Below are 15,055 nucleotides of genomic sequence, written 5' to 3' on the forward strand. Positions count from 1 at the left end.
GGATAACATCCGAGTGGGTGACCTGCACCGTGTTTGGTGGAATTCAACGCCAATATCCTCAATGCGAGGTTTAGAGAGGAAGTTTTGGGAGACAAAACCAGCTGCCATACCCCCACTACCCTCTCGTCCTTAACCCCACTCACGTAGCCCCTCCTTAGTTGGGGTGCACTTTGTTTTTAAGTGGTGGAGGTTTGCGTTTCCGCTTGTGCGTAGGGATGGTTGTGGTGTGCGCTGGATGGTTGAACAGGCTGGAGGATGGGAAGTGTTCTTTTTCAGCAGGAGGGTGTTCCCTGCATGTGGGGTTGTGTGGAGGGTCTGTGGTCCATTTTGGAGGATGGGAATGGGGAGAGTGGTTGGTTGGTGATGTGGGAATGGTGGAGGGGGTTGTTACCAGCGGGGTGTTGCTGCAATGGCTGGATGGAGGTGAGGAGTGTGATCTAAGTGTCGCCTTGGAATTGGCTGAGTCTTCACACTCTGTTGAAATATGACTGGTCTCCTTTTTTTTGGCCTTTTTGCCCACTTTGTGCTTATTTTTTCTGCTTTTCTTCTCTTTGGGTGAAACCTTTTCACTCTGTCTTTTCTCCCGTGCCATGGCTGGGTGTGGCCGTTTCTTCTGCGCTTTCTCAAGTTGGCATTCCATATCAAATACATCCTCGGTGGTGATGGTGACGCGATCCAGCTGTTGCAGCAGGGCGTCAAAAGTGGGTAGTAGTCTCTTGAGTGAGGCTTCGGTTTCCGCTCTCTCTTTCCATTCTGCCGTTGGCCTGGCCATGCTTACGCCGGGAGCTTCGGTGAGGCTGCAGGGACTGGACGAGGCCGGGCACCAGGAAGCCTCAGAGCCTCCGTCCACGCTGTCTGGGGTGGATGGGGAGTCGGGGCGGTCCAGTGGAGGTAAACACAGAGACTTGCAGTCGCTGGTTGATGAGGAACGAGATGGGGGTAGTTCCATTCCTTCAAATCGAACCTTGTGACGAAACTATGACAATACCGCAGGGAAAAGTGTTACATTACATTTACTTGTGAGGCAAATCAATAGTCCCCTTTATTATTATTTTTAAAAGAAAAAACCCTTACTATACTATGTCGTTTTTTTTTTTATTATACTATGTTTTTTTTTTAGGGGCAAAAAAGGCTTGCTATACTATGTCATCGTTTACGAAAAAAAACCTTACTATACTATGTAATTTTTTGAGAAAACAATAAGTACTACTACTTACTTTTGGGAGCCTGTGGTCCAGTGAATAAGTCATTTGCCCCCCACCTCTGTGGACCTGGGTTCAAATCCTGGTTTGAGCTGCTTTGAAAGCTAACCTAACTTTTCCCACTTAAAGGAACCATAAAGTACTAAGTATGATCTGGGAGTGAAAAGAGACAAAACAACAGATACTACTGCCTAATATTGGAGAGTGGTGGCCCAGTGGATAAGTCATTAGTCTGCCAACTCTTTGGTCCTGGGTTCAAATCCTAATGCATGCAAAGATTTTCCCACTATTATTCAGGTAAATGAATGAGATAAAAGTACAAGTAGTACTGCCTACTCTCATGGGGTGGTGGCCCAAGATTTTCCCACTATTATTCAGGTAAATGAATGAGATAAAAGTACAAGTACTACTGCCTACTCTCATGGGGTGGTGGCCCAGTGGCTAAGTCATCGGTTTGCAACCTCTGTGGTCCCTGGTTCAAATCCAAGTGCATGCAAATATTTTTCCACTATCATTCAGATAAATGAATGAGATAAAAGTACAAGTACTACTGCTTACTCTCACAGAGTGGTGGCCCAGTGGCTAAGTCATCAGTTTGCAACCTCTGTGTTCCTGGGTTCAATTCCCGGTGCATGCAAAGATTTTCCAAATATTGTTCAGGTGAGTGAAAGAGGTAAAAGTAAAAGTACTACCACTTTCCTTCACAGGGTGGTGGCCCAGTGGCTAAGTCATCAGTTTCTAAACTCTGTGGTCCTGGGTTCAATTCCCAGTGCAGGCAAAGATTTTCCAAATATTATTCAGTTAAAAGAATAAGTATTAATGCCTAAGTGTCTAAGTGTATAAGTATTCAGTGGTGGATGAAGCATTTTGTGAAAAAAATGACTAAGTGTTTCACCCCATTTCCTTGGATAAAACGTTTCAACACCCATGTATAAGTGGGGCACGAGTTGGTGTAGTGGGTTGCACACTCGCCTTTGCACCGAGAGAACGTGAGTTCGCTTCCCGGTGTCGGCGGTTCACTGACCAAGCAAGCGGTCGAGGGTCGGCCGAAGGCCGACCCGAGAACGCCTTTCGCACAGACAGGTCCATCAAGTGTCTTCCGAACTGCCGAAGGCAGTTCGGAATATAACCTTTTGCTGAAAAGTATGACTAAGTGTTTAATATAAATTAAAAAGTTTTTTCTTTTTTTTTCCCCCTTCTTCTTACTCCATTGACCAATTCTTCTTTCCAAGTATTTTCAGCCAAACGACGGCAGCGGGAATCGAACCCAGGTCTCCCAGACGGGAAACCTGTGAACTAACCTCTGCGCCAACCAAGTGACTACACATTTCTCTGTAATCATTTGAGTGTCTTTCCAAGAAGTACACAGAAACAACTAAGTGAAAATGTGTGCCGAGCCCGGGAATCGAACCAGGGTCTCCCAGAGGGGAGTCCAGTGAACTAACCTCTGCGCCAACCAAGTGACAACACTTACCTTAGTAATCATTTGAGTCTCTTGACAAGAAGTTCAGAGAAACAACTAAGTAAAAAAGTGTCCCAACCAGGACTTGAACCCAGGTCTCCCCCGACAAGAGTCCGGCGACCAAACCTCTGCGCCACCAATTGGCCACACTTTTCTTTGTCATTATTTGATGAAGTTGATTACAAATTTATAGAAACAATTAAGGGGAAAATATTTCGTGACCGGGATTCGAACCCAGGCCACCCACACAGAAGACGAGTGAGTTAACCTCTACGCCACGAGTGAATGGGAACATTATGGCACACACATTCTGAATAGTGATTCTCAGAATATGTCCCACAAGATGCCTACTTTACAATAGTTTAGTACAGAGTGATTATGTCAACTTTTGTAAATACCCTCAAATATCTCGCTTACCACTTCTATACCATGTTACCAATTTGCATGCTGATCTAATCAATCCATTATTATTTCTGACCTATTACCCAAGATTATAGTGCAAACATCTCAAAATTTAGGTTATTTTTTGTTATATTCTTGAATGACCCCATTAAGTCACTCAAGTCCCCCAAAAGAACAAATAAATGGCTCAGTTTCTCACCTCTTTGGTCCTGCTCAGCCCCATCCACATTTTCAATCTCCTAAGGAACAGCTCCACCATTTCGTAGTCTTGCAGACCCGCCGCGGGTCGGTACAATTCAGCCCTTCCGCGCCGGTAGTTCCTCAGCAAAATGGAGGTGATCAACCAGATCAACACCAACCGGACCACGGCAAAGCTGGCGTGGAACACCAGGGAGGAGACGCCGGCGGAAGGTCCGCTGAGTGTCCGCGAAGCGTCCGGTGACAAGAGACCACGGCCCCCGGCGCCAAGAAGTGACAGACAGGCGGCGCTGACGCTACCATAGCCGTCAAAGACTGAGTGGAAGAGCTGAAGTGTGAGAAAGAAAAAAAAATGGAAGGTAAGACCTAGGTAACCTAGTATGGTCATTCCTATGGTAACATTTGTTTGTTGGGTTAAATCAGTGTTTGTAATTTATTTCAGTTTATCGCATTCCCATTGAAGCTGGCACTGACCACGTGTCCAGTGTGCGAGTAGGCCAGCAGCAGAAGAAGCAGAGCCAGAGCGACACTCAGCAATTCCCAGAAGGAGCGTCGCAGAGCTCGGCCAAACACGGCCCACTCACGCAAGAACCGTAACTGATGAGAGGCCTGCAAAAATGGAAACATTGTCATTCTTTGAATAAAGGCTGGAATTATTTTAACATGTTTCATCCTCCTTACACATGTGCACTTGCATTTTTGATATTTTTTTAAAATACTATTTTCTTCAAAAACGACATAGTATAGTAAGGCTTTTTTTCTTAAAAAAACGACATAGTATAGTAAGGCTTTTTTTCTTAAAAAAACGACATAGTATAGTAAGGCTTTTTATCTTAAAAATGACAGTATAGTAAGGCTTTTTATCTAAAAAAAACGACATAGTATAGTAAGGCTTTTTATCTAAAAAAAACGACATAGTATAGTAAGGCTTTTTTCTTAAAAAACGACATAGTATAGTAAGGCTTTTTTTCTTAAAAAACGACATAGTTTAATAAGGCTTTTTTTCTTAAAAAACAACATAGTATAGTAAGGCTTTTTTTTCTTAAAAAACAACATAGTATAGTAAGGCTTTTTTTCTTAAAAAACGACATAGTATAGTAAGGCTTTTTTTCTTAAAAAACGACATAGTATAGTAAGGCTTTTTTTCTTAAAAAACGACATAGTATAGTAAGCCTTTTTTTCTTAAAAAACGACATAGTATAGTAAGGCTTTTTACCTCAAAAAACAACATAGTATAGTAAGGCTTTTTTTCTTAAAAAACGACATAGTATAGTAAGGCTTTTTTTCTTAAAAATGACAGTATAGTAAGGCTTTTTTCTTAAAAAAAGACAGTATAGTAAGGCTTTTTTTCTTAAAAACGACATAGTATAGTAAGCCTTTTTTTCTTAAAAAACGACATAGTATAGTAAGGCTTCTTTTTCTTAAAAAACGACATAGTATAGTAAGGCTTTTTTTCTTAAAAAACGACATAGTATAGTAAGGCTTTTTTTCTTAAAAAACGACATAGTATAGTAAGGCTTTTTTTCTTAAAAAAACGACATAGTATAGTAAGGCTTTTTTTCTTAAAAAAACGACATAGTATAGTAAGGCTTTTTTTCTTTAAAAAACGACATAGTATAGTAAGCCTTTTTTTCTTAAAAAACGACATAGTAAAAAATATTAGGAAACTAAAACAGACAAGATGTTCCTAACTGAGACGAGTTTATTATTATGCTTATTTTGTGGGACGTGATTCTTACCTTAAGCACTAAAATGAAAAGTAGCAAGGCCGCCATGACTGTGTACATCTGAGTCTGTTTGGCGAGGGGGTAGAAATCTGTGAAGGCATCTCGGGGGTGCCGGAGATACGCCGTCCACTGCTGCTGGGCCGTGACGCACCGCTTTAGATGCAGTCCGCATACAGATGCCACCAGAGTAAGTTTACAAATTCCCAGGAGTCTCCAAGAAGACAACAGGTAAGAGTACCCCTCTTTGAGGAAACCCAAAATCCCCCGCACCAGGAAATACAACAGCAGGATAAGAAGGACCACCTGTGGAACAGGAAAGCATGTAAAGTTTTGTACGCAAAATAAAAATCAGTCAGTGTACTTGCAACGGATGGCCTGTCGATGGTTACCGTTAAAAGAAGCTGCAGATCCAGCCCGGCGATTGGCCACAGGGAGATAACAACGAGGTCGAGGCTGGACTGAGCACGCTCAGAAACGGGGAACTCGAAGAGGAAAGAAAAGACTGCCAAGAGTTTTGTGTTGATATTGTAGAGTGAGAACTCCACGTATAAATTGCGACTCCTACAAACAAATATAAAAAAATATATATATCATTCACTGCTATCTCAAATGAATATAAACATCAATGATGGTGAAATACCCTTCATTAAGCCAGTGTTGCTGCTGAAGGGAGACACGGGCCTCCTCTAGAGTTCTGTTCAACGGCAGGACCAATAGACTGTCAGCACCAGAAACTGTAATATTTGACCAAACGTGTCCCCTCAAACTTCCTAAGCTGGGACCAGCTAGAAATAAAAAAAATAAAAAGTTACAAATGTGCCCTTTTGATTTAAAGTCCACAAAGTCCAATATAATGGGAACTCACCCAGCATGTGGTTGATTTGTCGGAGTCTCACTGTGCCGAGTAACACGCTTCCCGTGTCTCCCAGGAGGGCGGAGTCATTTAGAAGGCGCGGTAATAAAGATTGGTTCAACCAAGTGAGGACATCATGTCGGCTGAAATATCGGAAAGAGATTTTACCTGTTAAAACTACATTACTGCATACTCACTCAGTCTACTAAGACAGTACTACTAATGTTGCCATATTGTGCTCTGTTTACATACACAACTCCAAACTATGATCCCTATAAATATTGTTAAACCTAATTCATACAAATCCCCAATGCCAATTTTACCTGCTGATGTTATGGTACTCCGGCGTCTGCACCACAAGTTGCAACTGAGTGTGCAGTCTCAGGCTATGTGTATCTTTGGCGGAATCCGAGTAGTTGAGCAAAAGAACCACCAACAAGAAGAACATATAAAGCAGGAAGTTCTGAAAAGAAAAAAAGAACACTTTCAAACCACTGAGTGCCCACAATAAGCCTGGTATAATGTGTTTCCCGCTGACCTTCAACATGGTGTGCAGCATGCGGACTTTGCGGGCCTGGTGTCGGTCTTGGGACAATGCATAGCCCTGGGGGGGCCGCACGCTGTTGACCCGCTGCACCACCCTCTCAACCGCGGGGAACTCAACCAGCACATCTTGGTCCTCGGGGCGCAGGCGACACACAAATACTGCGTAGTATATGGCCTCGCACAACACCTAAAAGACAAAGTCAAGTATGTGTAGCTTTGTCAGGCAGATACGCAATCACACAACATGTTTACAGCCTCACTTTTATTATTATTATTAGGACTGCATATATACTATTTGACACTCACAAGTATATGTGCTTTTTTAAAGTTTAGTTTCTAGAGAGTTTTTTTTTACCTTTATTGGTTCCAGGAGCAAACAGGAGCACAAGAAGCTGGCAAAACTGGAGACGAGCCACATCATAGCAACCTTTTGATTGAAGCCATGAGCCGCCCAAATGGATATACCATTGGCCAAGGCAATGGTGGCCCAGCTCCCCCATAGGGCCGCGCGTCCGCACCAAGGGGGAAAACGTCGGGGACGACACACGTCTGCCACGACTACAGAAGGGAGACATAGGCCTTAATACTTGGAAAAAAACTCTCTGATTTACAATCCTTAAAGTAAGGCCTGACATAGTATAGTAAGGCTTTTTTTCTTTAAAAAACGACATATATAGTAAGGTCATTTTTAGAATTTTGCAATACTGAATTAAAAAAGTCTTATTGCGTATGAATCCAATGGTAAAAGCCAAATAATTCTATCAGTATTGCCTTTCATAACACAACATAAAAATATGCACACTGTATTTAGACTACCAACTCACACTCACCTGTATTGGAGGAGAAAGCAGTTTTCAGGGGTTCTCTTCTGAGTGACTCCAGAGGAAGAGGCTCATTGATTTTCTGAAGTAGAATCACCTCTGTATTATCTTCCAGAATGCTCGACCTGACACAGGAAATAAAATTTGGTAAAATTTCTCCAAACTGTTAATTATTTGCATTCTGTACCGTCGATACTTACAAATCAGCCATCTCACTTTCATCGGCCTGCGGGAAGAAATTCTGGCCATCGCTCAAAATATGTTTGATGAGGTCCTCATCTGCAAAGTAAGGTTAATTTTTCTTTTAAAATGACTAAAGAATTTATTCAATTATTTTTCAACATCATTGTTAAAAAAAATATTCACTGCCATTGACAATGATGGATGTCCAACGCAATAAATTCCATAGTAAGAGAAAAGTTACTACTTTTTTTACCTGATGAAGTAAAGTATTTGTGCCTTGGCTCCTCCTCATCATCGGGGTTAAAGGTCATGTCCACACCTAGGTGTCGGCTCCCTTGTCCTCTCTTGAGCCTTGGCAGCCCCGCCCCAAGTCCGGCCCCATGCCCCACCCCTTCCGTGGCAGACACATGACCAAACAGCTCTGGCCAATCTCGGTCATCCGTCTCCTCCTCTGCCATGCCCCAACTCTCCATACTGATATCAAAAGATAATATTTACAGCTCAAATGAAGGATTTGGAACTACAACAAAGTGTTACTCTAACAAAAAGAACTACCTTTTGGTGGATGGAGTTGGCAAATCCACATTGGTTTCCTCGGAGTTGGTCTGAGAAAGCGCGAAAAGAAAGAGGGAATCAAACATCGTGTTCAAATGCCATTTTTCACTGATGAGAATCTACCTCGCCATCAAAGTAGAGGAAAGAACTTCCAGCAATGGAGTTCTCCAGGAAGTAATCAATCTCCACAGATTCCTGGTCTCCCGGTGGAGGGACTTTCTCCACGGATACACACTAAAAGTTTACATAATTAAGAACTAAATAGATAAGCTGACGTGCAAAATGGTGTAAATGAAGTGTTAGGGGGTTTAGTGTTCGTACCTTGCTGCGGCTCATTCGGAATAGTGTGAAGACAAGGAGATAGAGTGGGTAGGCAATCAGACATGTCACCACCCCCGCTGCTATAGTCTCACCGTTTAGTGACGATAACTGCCCCACGGCTTGTGGGCTGAAAAACACCATAAGAAAATGTCCATCATCTTATAATGATCATTTCCTTTAAAACCCATTATTATAGGCTGCAAATTACATTGATAAGATCAATATCAAAATTTCTACTGCCAAAAATTCCATTTATTTATTTTCTAATATCTAATTGAATGTTATTCTAAGCAATTTGCACATTATGTAACATTCAAGTGTAGAACCTTATTGATGGGTTCTTATGGCGCATGATCACATAACACATTATGTTAAACATATTATATCAAATATGCCAATGAAAATGTTTTGTAATGATTCATTTAAAGAGGACGAATTTTATTTTTTAATATATATATATTTTTTTGGGCAGTGTGCACAACAACCAAAGGGAAAAAACACCCCGATACACCAGGAAAAATACTCTAAAATAGGACCAAAAAGATGGTGGGATCAATATTTCTACATATGTTCAACATACCTGACTCTGTTGTCCACCACGATGCTGTACCACAGAGTGTTGAAAGCCAAAAATAATTGCAGCAACAAAGCACAGCATGTGGCTCTCTGCAAGCGAGTAAAGGGGCTACGAGGGGGCTTCTCCCACAGTGACAACCACAGGTGACTCTCACACAGCGCTCTCTGCAGCTCACAGCGCATAAGGCGGGGAAACAGGCGAAGCGATACCTCTTCTGAAAAAATGAAATATGTGCTCAGCAATCACAAGCGGTTTACGTTGCCGAGTCCGACTGCCTTACCCGAGGCCTCCACTTCGATTTCTAATTGACCGTCAGTTTTCTCGTTGTCAACCGAGAGCCAGTCATCAACCAAGAAGTAGTAGCTGCTTCCTGTTTGTAAGTCCTTAACCAAGACGTACTGCAGCAACCACGCTGGGGACAATCCTAAGGTACGCCAAATAATTTCCATGAATATATTTGACACAGAAAGCTCAACTCATTTCGGCTTTTTTTTAATGTACTTACCCTTGTTGTCATGCCAAATGCGTATTTTCCACACACTGCCCAGGCTGTTGTCCGTAGCAATATGGAAGATGTCCAGGGCATTGCGCATAAAGGCCCCCTTGCTGTCAAGATGGCGGTGTCCAGTGCGACCCTCACGTCCATACAAACTCATTCCAACATGAGCTGTTGTGCCTGAAATTGTGGAGGCAAAGTTGCACATTGGTGCTGAGTAATATGATGATATGTCGCCAAAACGATGGTGTCATAATTTCTGTCTATCGTCACTATCATCAATCTATTTTTTTTTTTAAATCATACATATGTTGATCTCGGCCAATTGCTCCCATGATTAATGATAGCATAAATAAATCAATTACTTTAGGCCCCGGCTTACTTAAAAAAAAAGATTGTCGGACAGCAACATGCATTCATTCCTCGCTTACCTGCCCCACGAGTCCAGCCGGTTTTGACTTGAACCTCATATTTAAAAAGTCCATCTGTGCCACACAGTGGAACCACACCGGCTCGACGTAAGTCCAGTTGGTCTAACTTGTGCAAGATGGCGGCAGCAACAACATAACTGAGCAAGCCCAGTACGCACACCAGCAAGACCACCAAGCTAGGTGGGCCGGACCGCATCTGCCAAACATGAACGCCGCTTGGTTTAAAACTCCTTCAACATTGCAGAATATTTTTGTTGTTGTTGTTGTAACCAGTACTTACCGGTACTGAAAAGCTGACCGCATGAGGCGGTACAAAGAGACCCGCGGCGAAAGCAGTGAGGTGTCTGGTGCGACAAACAGCTCTGCTAGAGTTGGTTTCCGCCAGGGGAACCATGCCGTCTGTCCGCCACTGTTTCTCGCTCTCGCTGAAGTATTGGCACAGTGAGGCAAATAGCCCCACCTCAAGATGCACGCCACTAGCTGCCCGGTAGTTGGGGCCACAGGGCGTGCTCACGTTGATAAAGTAGTCCAGTGTGGTGTCGTACTTCCTGACGAGCAAATGGCAGAAATGTATGTTGATAGTGATTTACATCCATGGGTGTTAACGGGTTTTAAATGAGGGTTCTCACTCGGGTGATAGGAAGAATGTGTATGCTCGATGATCGAAATCTTTGCTTCGGGTCATGCCGAGTGTGATGCGTTTTCTCTCGGTGCAGTTGAACTCATTTGGTTGCTCGTGGGAGTGAAGGTAAGCTTCGATGTATGGTTCCTCAGAGGGCACATCATTCGTCATTTGGCTTGCAGCATCTATGAATAGGCATTGATTTTATTAATAATTCTGGCAGCCATTGGCCAGCAAACTTCATAATGCAACCTGATTGGACTTAACCTAATTCACAATGTCAACTTGATTAAAAAGACCCCAAAAAAGTGACTTAAGGAGCATACTAACCTTCCAAAGCGGTGAAATTGAGCTGAATAAAGAGTCCAGCCTGCCTGTTGCCGTTCCCCGTGATCACTCTGACGATGACCGAGTTGCACCGGCTGATGTTCACAGTTCCGGCTGTAGGAACGCCGCCCGCACTTGAAGAATCTGCGCCCAGTTCTCCGCCAGTGCCGTTGTTAACGGCGACAGTGATGGCGAGATTGTCATCTAGTCCGGAGATGGGAATCTGGGTGCCATTTTCGGTGCGAAACTCCATAGACGCCACTTCGGTGGAGACGGTGTAGTTGGCAACGTAATTGAATGGGAAGGGGTTGGACTCCAACTATGGAGAGGAAAAAAAGGATGTTTCAAGAGGACTGTGTTTTGGCAAATTTTCTCATTCATTTTCTATTGTACTGACTCGGAGAAGCAACTGCATGACACTGTTTCCTGCTGCCGCTCTGCCCAGACTGCTGTTGAACGCTCTAGGGATGGAGAACCGTTGGCATTCTGGGGAGAATCCACAAGGTAACACAATGATGACACATTGATCCTGAAATCTCTCCCTGGGAGTTTACAACCTTCTTCAGAATGTGAAAAGATGAAAGCAGACGTGAGTCATTGAATAAAAAGAGGCCCACCTGGACTGCTGTTGCCGTGGTAACACAGTAGGCTTTGGGGGTCAGCTAGCTTCCCCGTGGCGGCTATCTCCGTCCCTCTGAGGACGAGTGGTTCCTCGTTCAAGACGCGGCCGTGCATGAGGATCAGCATGAGGACGGAGGAGAGGCTGTAGGCTTTGGCGGCCACTCTCAAGGGATGGGGCTCTAAGGAGGAAGGGGAGGGGTCCAAGTGGATGCCACCGTGGTAGGAGCCAGAGGGGGTCAAAGGGGAGGTGGAAAATACTGATGGGGAATCCAAAAAAGGGGCTTGAATGTATGATGCCGACTGGCTGACTTGGTGGATCAGATCACCTTGAGTTTGGGAAAAGAGATTGAGGAAGGAAGTGAGTAGAATGGAATTTGCTCAATTGGGATTTGCACTCAAAAATATGAGATCATATTTTCTTTCGACTACATGTGTTGGGTGATGAAAATAAAAGTGGAAAAGTAAAATATGTGAACACTTCTAAGTTCACACCCAAATAGCTCAATGGAGTTTAGATAACATTCGTATCACATTTTCTTCTGGATAATATCCCAAATAAACACCAGAAATAGCATTGGAATTGGATGACATTGCATGTGATTTTCCAATCTTTTTTTAAGCATTATTACATATTTTCATTGGCATTTAAAATATACAATTGTGTAGACCTGAAGAAACTCAGACCGAAAACAAATGAACTTTTTCAGGCTTAATTTCCATTTTTTCCCCAATTCTCCTGTAGTCATGTAAACACATTTAATTTGCGCTAAATTATAACCCAAATACAGCAAGATACAATGACTACATACACAAAGCACACAGATATCTTACCCATGATGTTCAGTATGTTATCCGCTATCTCCGTCGGCGTGACCGTTCCCTGCTTGGTGTCATTTTGCAGAATCTCTAACATGGACTCCAGTTTATTTAGTGTACTGTTTTGACATTCCTCACAGATGAATTCCCGACTCACCGCCTAAAAAAAGCACAAAAGAAGCAACAACTCATTCTTTTGTGCTCTTGGGCCCGCTTCTTTCTTTCCTTCCTCGCCTCGCACTTACCGTGCACTGTGCCAGAGCAGCAGAAGTCTGCTGAATATCATTAACAGTGTTGAGATCCAACGCCGTCAACGCTCGAGTAATGTTGCTGCGGACCCTGACTCGGTAAAGCCGCTCTGCTGAAAACCCCCGCTTGGACTCCCCGCTCTGTTCGTACTGTAACAGCGTAAATGACATAATTGTGTAAGACAGATGGATGCATTGGTTCATGTTTCCATTTTACGCATCTCCTACCTCATTCAGGACAGTAATAAGAGCCAATGAGAGCTCTCTGACCCTCTGGGAGTCTCCTTGTTCCAGCAACTGTTTAAGTGTGCTGTCAGTCAGTTCATATAGCCAATGAGGAAGGCTACTGTACTCGGGTGGTGGATCTGGCAACACCACTTCAATTGATCTGTGCACAAAATACAAAGTACTGTAATGAATACTGTATTTTTTTTTTTGAATAACAAATCACTATTTTATCAATCTTGGCTAGGTCTGCGATTTGAAAGTCGGATGTGATTATGGTGCTTTTTTTCCTCCGGTTGCCATTTATTTCTGTATTTTTCCTCTTTTTTACATTTCGGCCAGGTGAAACATATACTCAGGTGCAAGTTATATTTATTAAACTGTGATAATTGTAGTATAGTAATTTAATTCATGACCGCGAATTAACCTTGAATTAAATATAGTTACTTGTTGAGGGCTGTGATTGTCGCTCCCTGAAGATCCTCCACTGTGATGGAAACAGCGACCCGGTGTCGAGACGAACTGAAGCCGGGGGGGAGGAAGGCCGAATGCTCTGCGCTACTGCCTTTGTACACACAAAACTCCTCACAATAGTCTTCCTTGCAACGGGTCACCAACAAACTGTAGAGTAAAGGTGTCTCCGAGACTCCTCGATCACTGTAACCTGGAGAGTGACAGATTATAAATAAAAACTGGAAAATAAAATCTAGAATCAGAAACCAAGAGACACGTGATGTGTGTGAAGAACCTACCTGAGCAGTTAAAGTGCACCTTCTCCAATAGTGTTCGAATGGACAACGTGCCACCATCTTCATCGCCATTATCCCATCCCAAGTCTCCAGCTCTCAGGTGACAAACCCCCCCGGCCGGAGGGGTGTTGTGGTGCAACGTGATGGAGGCTGCACCTTCGCCATCCAGCATGTCGTCAATGACGTGAAGAGTGAAAATGTAGGAGTCTCCGTGGCGAAGGGCACCCTGTCGCAAAACCAGGTTCATACAGTCCTTTCCTGTAGTGGTCGAGGTTGAGTCCAGGATGAGGGTTTCGTTCTGCAGTGTTATGGCAGTCCATCTCTGTGAAGGGCAGAAACTAATTTAGATGACACACTTTTACCAGTGCAAATATCCAAAGACATTTAGTGATTAATATATACTTTTTTATTGTGTACAATGTTGATTATAAGTATACATTAATTCCTCGAATATTGCGGTTATTGTAGCAGCGATAATCGAAAAATTGCAAAGTAAGGTCACCCCATTATAACTTTCTTTCGTCAGTGCTGATTCCTAGTAGCAAAAAAATGGCTTCCGCTTACGAGTTTCAGTCTGTTTTCACATTTTTATGAACTTTAAAAGATAATAATTACTAATAGCGGAAAAAAATCGTGATATGTGAAGACGTCATAATCAAGGGATTACTGTAAACCTGATATAATCAATTTTGAGCCCAGGCATCCTATATAAAAGCATGTGAGGCTGCTAAACACATTTAAGCTCTAAGTGACTCAGCAAGTATTTCGCCTCTTCCGATTATTTTCCATTTTTACCAATGAGACAACTTATTCTCTCTGGCTTTACTTAAGCAATGACCTCAGTCTCACACCCACTCACTAATACCTGAACCAGAAAAATAACAGTGGAGTCAAAGAAGAGAGAAGGAAGGGAGGGAGATGCTGGAAACAATGACCTCACTTGCTGTCTGTATTCGAGAGCGACCTCATTTCACCCAAACAGCCAGAAAGGGATAATGAGAGTTTTTGTGTTCCATTGTGGCATGTGTGCGTGTTTACCCCGCGGTAAAAGCCTTGGCAGTTTGTGCAGGTTCCTCGGAGGTAGACATACGAGTTCTGGCTGACTTCGTAGATGGACTGAGCCCTACAGGACACACACTCCAGATACACCATAGGAATGTGTCCACTTTGGACCAGTACCTGTCACCAAGCGGACGAAAAACCACAGTTGAGAAATTTAGTCACTGCCAGCTGCTCCAATTTTAAATGTATTGAGAATCTGTCACCATAAATGGCGGCCAAATGAGTTAGTCTTTTTTCTATGACTAGAATAACTTTATCAGAAGATATATTTATACTAGGTGGCAACTCACGGTCTGCGTAGTGGACTCTGGCGTCATTCCATCTTTGCTGATAGACAGTTTGAAAGTGTATTCAACATTTTCTTCTAGCTCAGAACCAGATATTCCCAGTACAGGATCACTATATCCTAAACCGAAGTTCAGGGTGGAGCAGTGTTCTGGACCCTGCACAAAGAGGTAGGTAGGGGTAGAGACTAATCAGTAGATGTGGGCAACATTATTGATGTATTGATAGATGGCGATATGAAATGAGTGACATCACAATACGACATTTCCATTTCCAGTATAGCTTAAATATATTTTTTTGTGTTTTTAGGTTTTACTCCTCTTCCT

The 15,055-nt window shown here is 43.0% G+C and overlaps 1 protein-coding gene and 1 long non-coding RNA gene across 2 annotated transcripts in view; one reads left to right on the forward strand and one right to left on the reverse strand.

The window, feature by feature from the left end:
- Nucleotides 1–140: 140 nt before the first annotated feature.
- Nucleotides 141–3,926, forward strand: LOC144197675 (uncharacterized). The gene is made up of 3 exons (XR_013326572.1): nt 141–1,499; nt 1,581–3,623; nt 3,707–3,926. It is a non-coding gene; the product is annotated as an uncharacterized LOC144197675 (long non-coding RNA).
- The window catches only part of pkd1a (polycystic kidney disease 1a), a 38,707-nt gene continuing 23,792 nt past the window's right edge, over nt 141–15,055 (reverse strand). Inside the window, exons 24-55 of the mRNA XM_077718201.1 lie at nt 14,735–14,887; nt 14,421–14,561; nt 13,386–13,704; nt 13,081–13,297; nt 12,637–12,796; nt 12,406–12,558; nt 12,176–12,320; nt 11,341–11,670; nt 11,121–11,209; nt 10,727–11,042; nt 10,404–10,581; nt 10,055–10,322; nt 9,775–9,970; nt 9,353–9,523; nt 9,128–9,271; nt 8,851–9,061; nt 8,271–8,397; nt 8,073–8,183; nt 7,950–7,999; nt 7,648–7,868; nt 7,412–7,490; nt 7,221–7,336; nt 6,746–6,948; nt 6,383–6,577; nt 6,168–6,307; nt 5,857–5,987; nt 5,632–5,776; nt 5,381–5,552; nt 5,004–5,294; nt 3,739–3,873; nt 3,266–3,592; nt 141–976 (exon numbers count right to left, since the gene is read on the reverse strand). Of these exons, the coding sequence (XP_077574327.1) occupies nt 155–976; nt 3,266–3,592; nt 3,739–3,873; nt 5,004–5,294; nt 5,381–5,552; nt 5,632–5,776; nt 5,857–5,987; nt 6,168–6,307; nt 6,383–6,577; nt 6,746–6,948; nt 7,221–7,336; nt 7,412–7,490; nt 7,648–7,868; nt 7,950–7,999; nt 8,073–8,183; nt 8,271–8,397; nt 8,851–9,061; nt 9,128–9,271; nt 9,353–9,523; nt 9,775–9,970; nt 10,055–10,322; nt 10,404–10,581; nt 10,727–11,042; nt 11,121–11,209; nt 11,341–11,670; nt 12,176–12,320; nt 12,406–12,558; nt 12,637–12,796; nt 13,081–13,297; nt 13,386–13,704; nt 14,421–14,561; nt 14,735–14,887 (6,456 nt within the window). The 3' untranslated portion in view covers nt 141–154. The remainder of the gene's footprint in view (nt 977–3,265; nt 3,593–3,738; nt 3,874–5,003; nt 5,295–5,380; nt 5,553–5,631; nt 5,777–5,856; nt 5,988–6,167; nt 6,308–6,382; nt 6,578–6,745; nt 6,949–7,220; nt 7,337–7,411; nt 7,491–7,647; nt 7,869–7,949; nt 8,000–8,072; nt 8,184–8,270; nt 8,398–8,850; nt 9,062–9,127; nt 9,272–9,352; nt 9,524–9,774; nt 9,971–10,054; nt 10,323–10,403; nt 10,582–10,726; nt 11,043–11,120; nt 11,210–11,340; nt 11,671–12,175; nt 12,321–12,405; nt 12,559–12,636; nt 12,797–13,080; nt 13,298–13,385; nt 13,705–14,420; nt 14,562–14,734; nt 14,888–15,055) is intronic.

This window comes from Stigmatopora nigra, chromosome 6 (assembly GCF_051989575.1).
Source record: "Stigmatopora nigra isolate UIUO_SnigA chromosome 6, RoL_Snig_1.1, whole genome shotgun sequence".
Lineage (NCBI taxonomy): Eukaryota > Metazoa > Chordata > Actinopteri > Syngnathiformes > Syngnathidae > Stigmatopora > Stigmatopora nigra.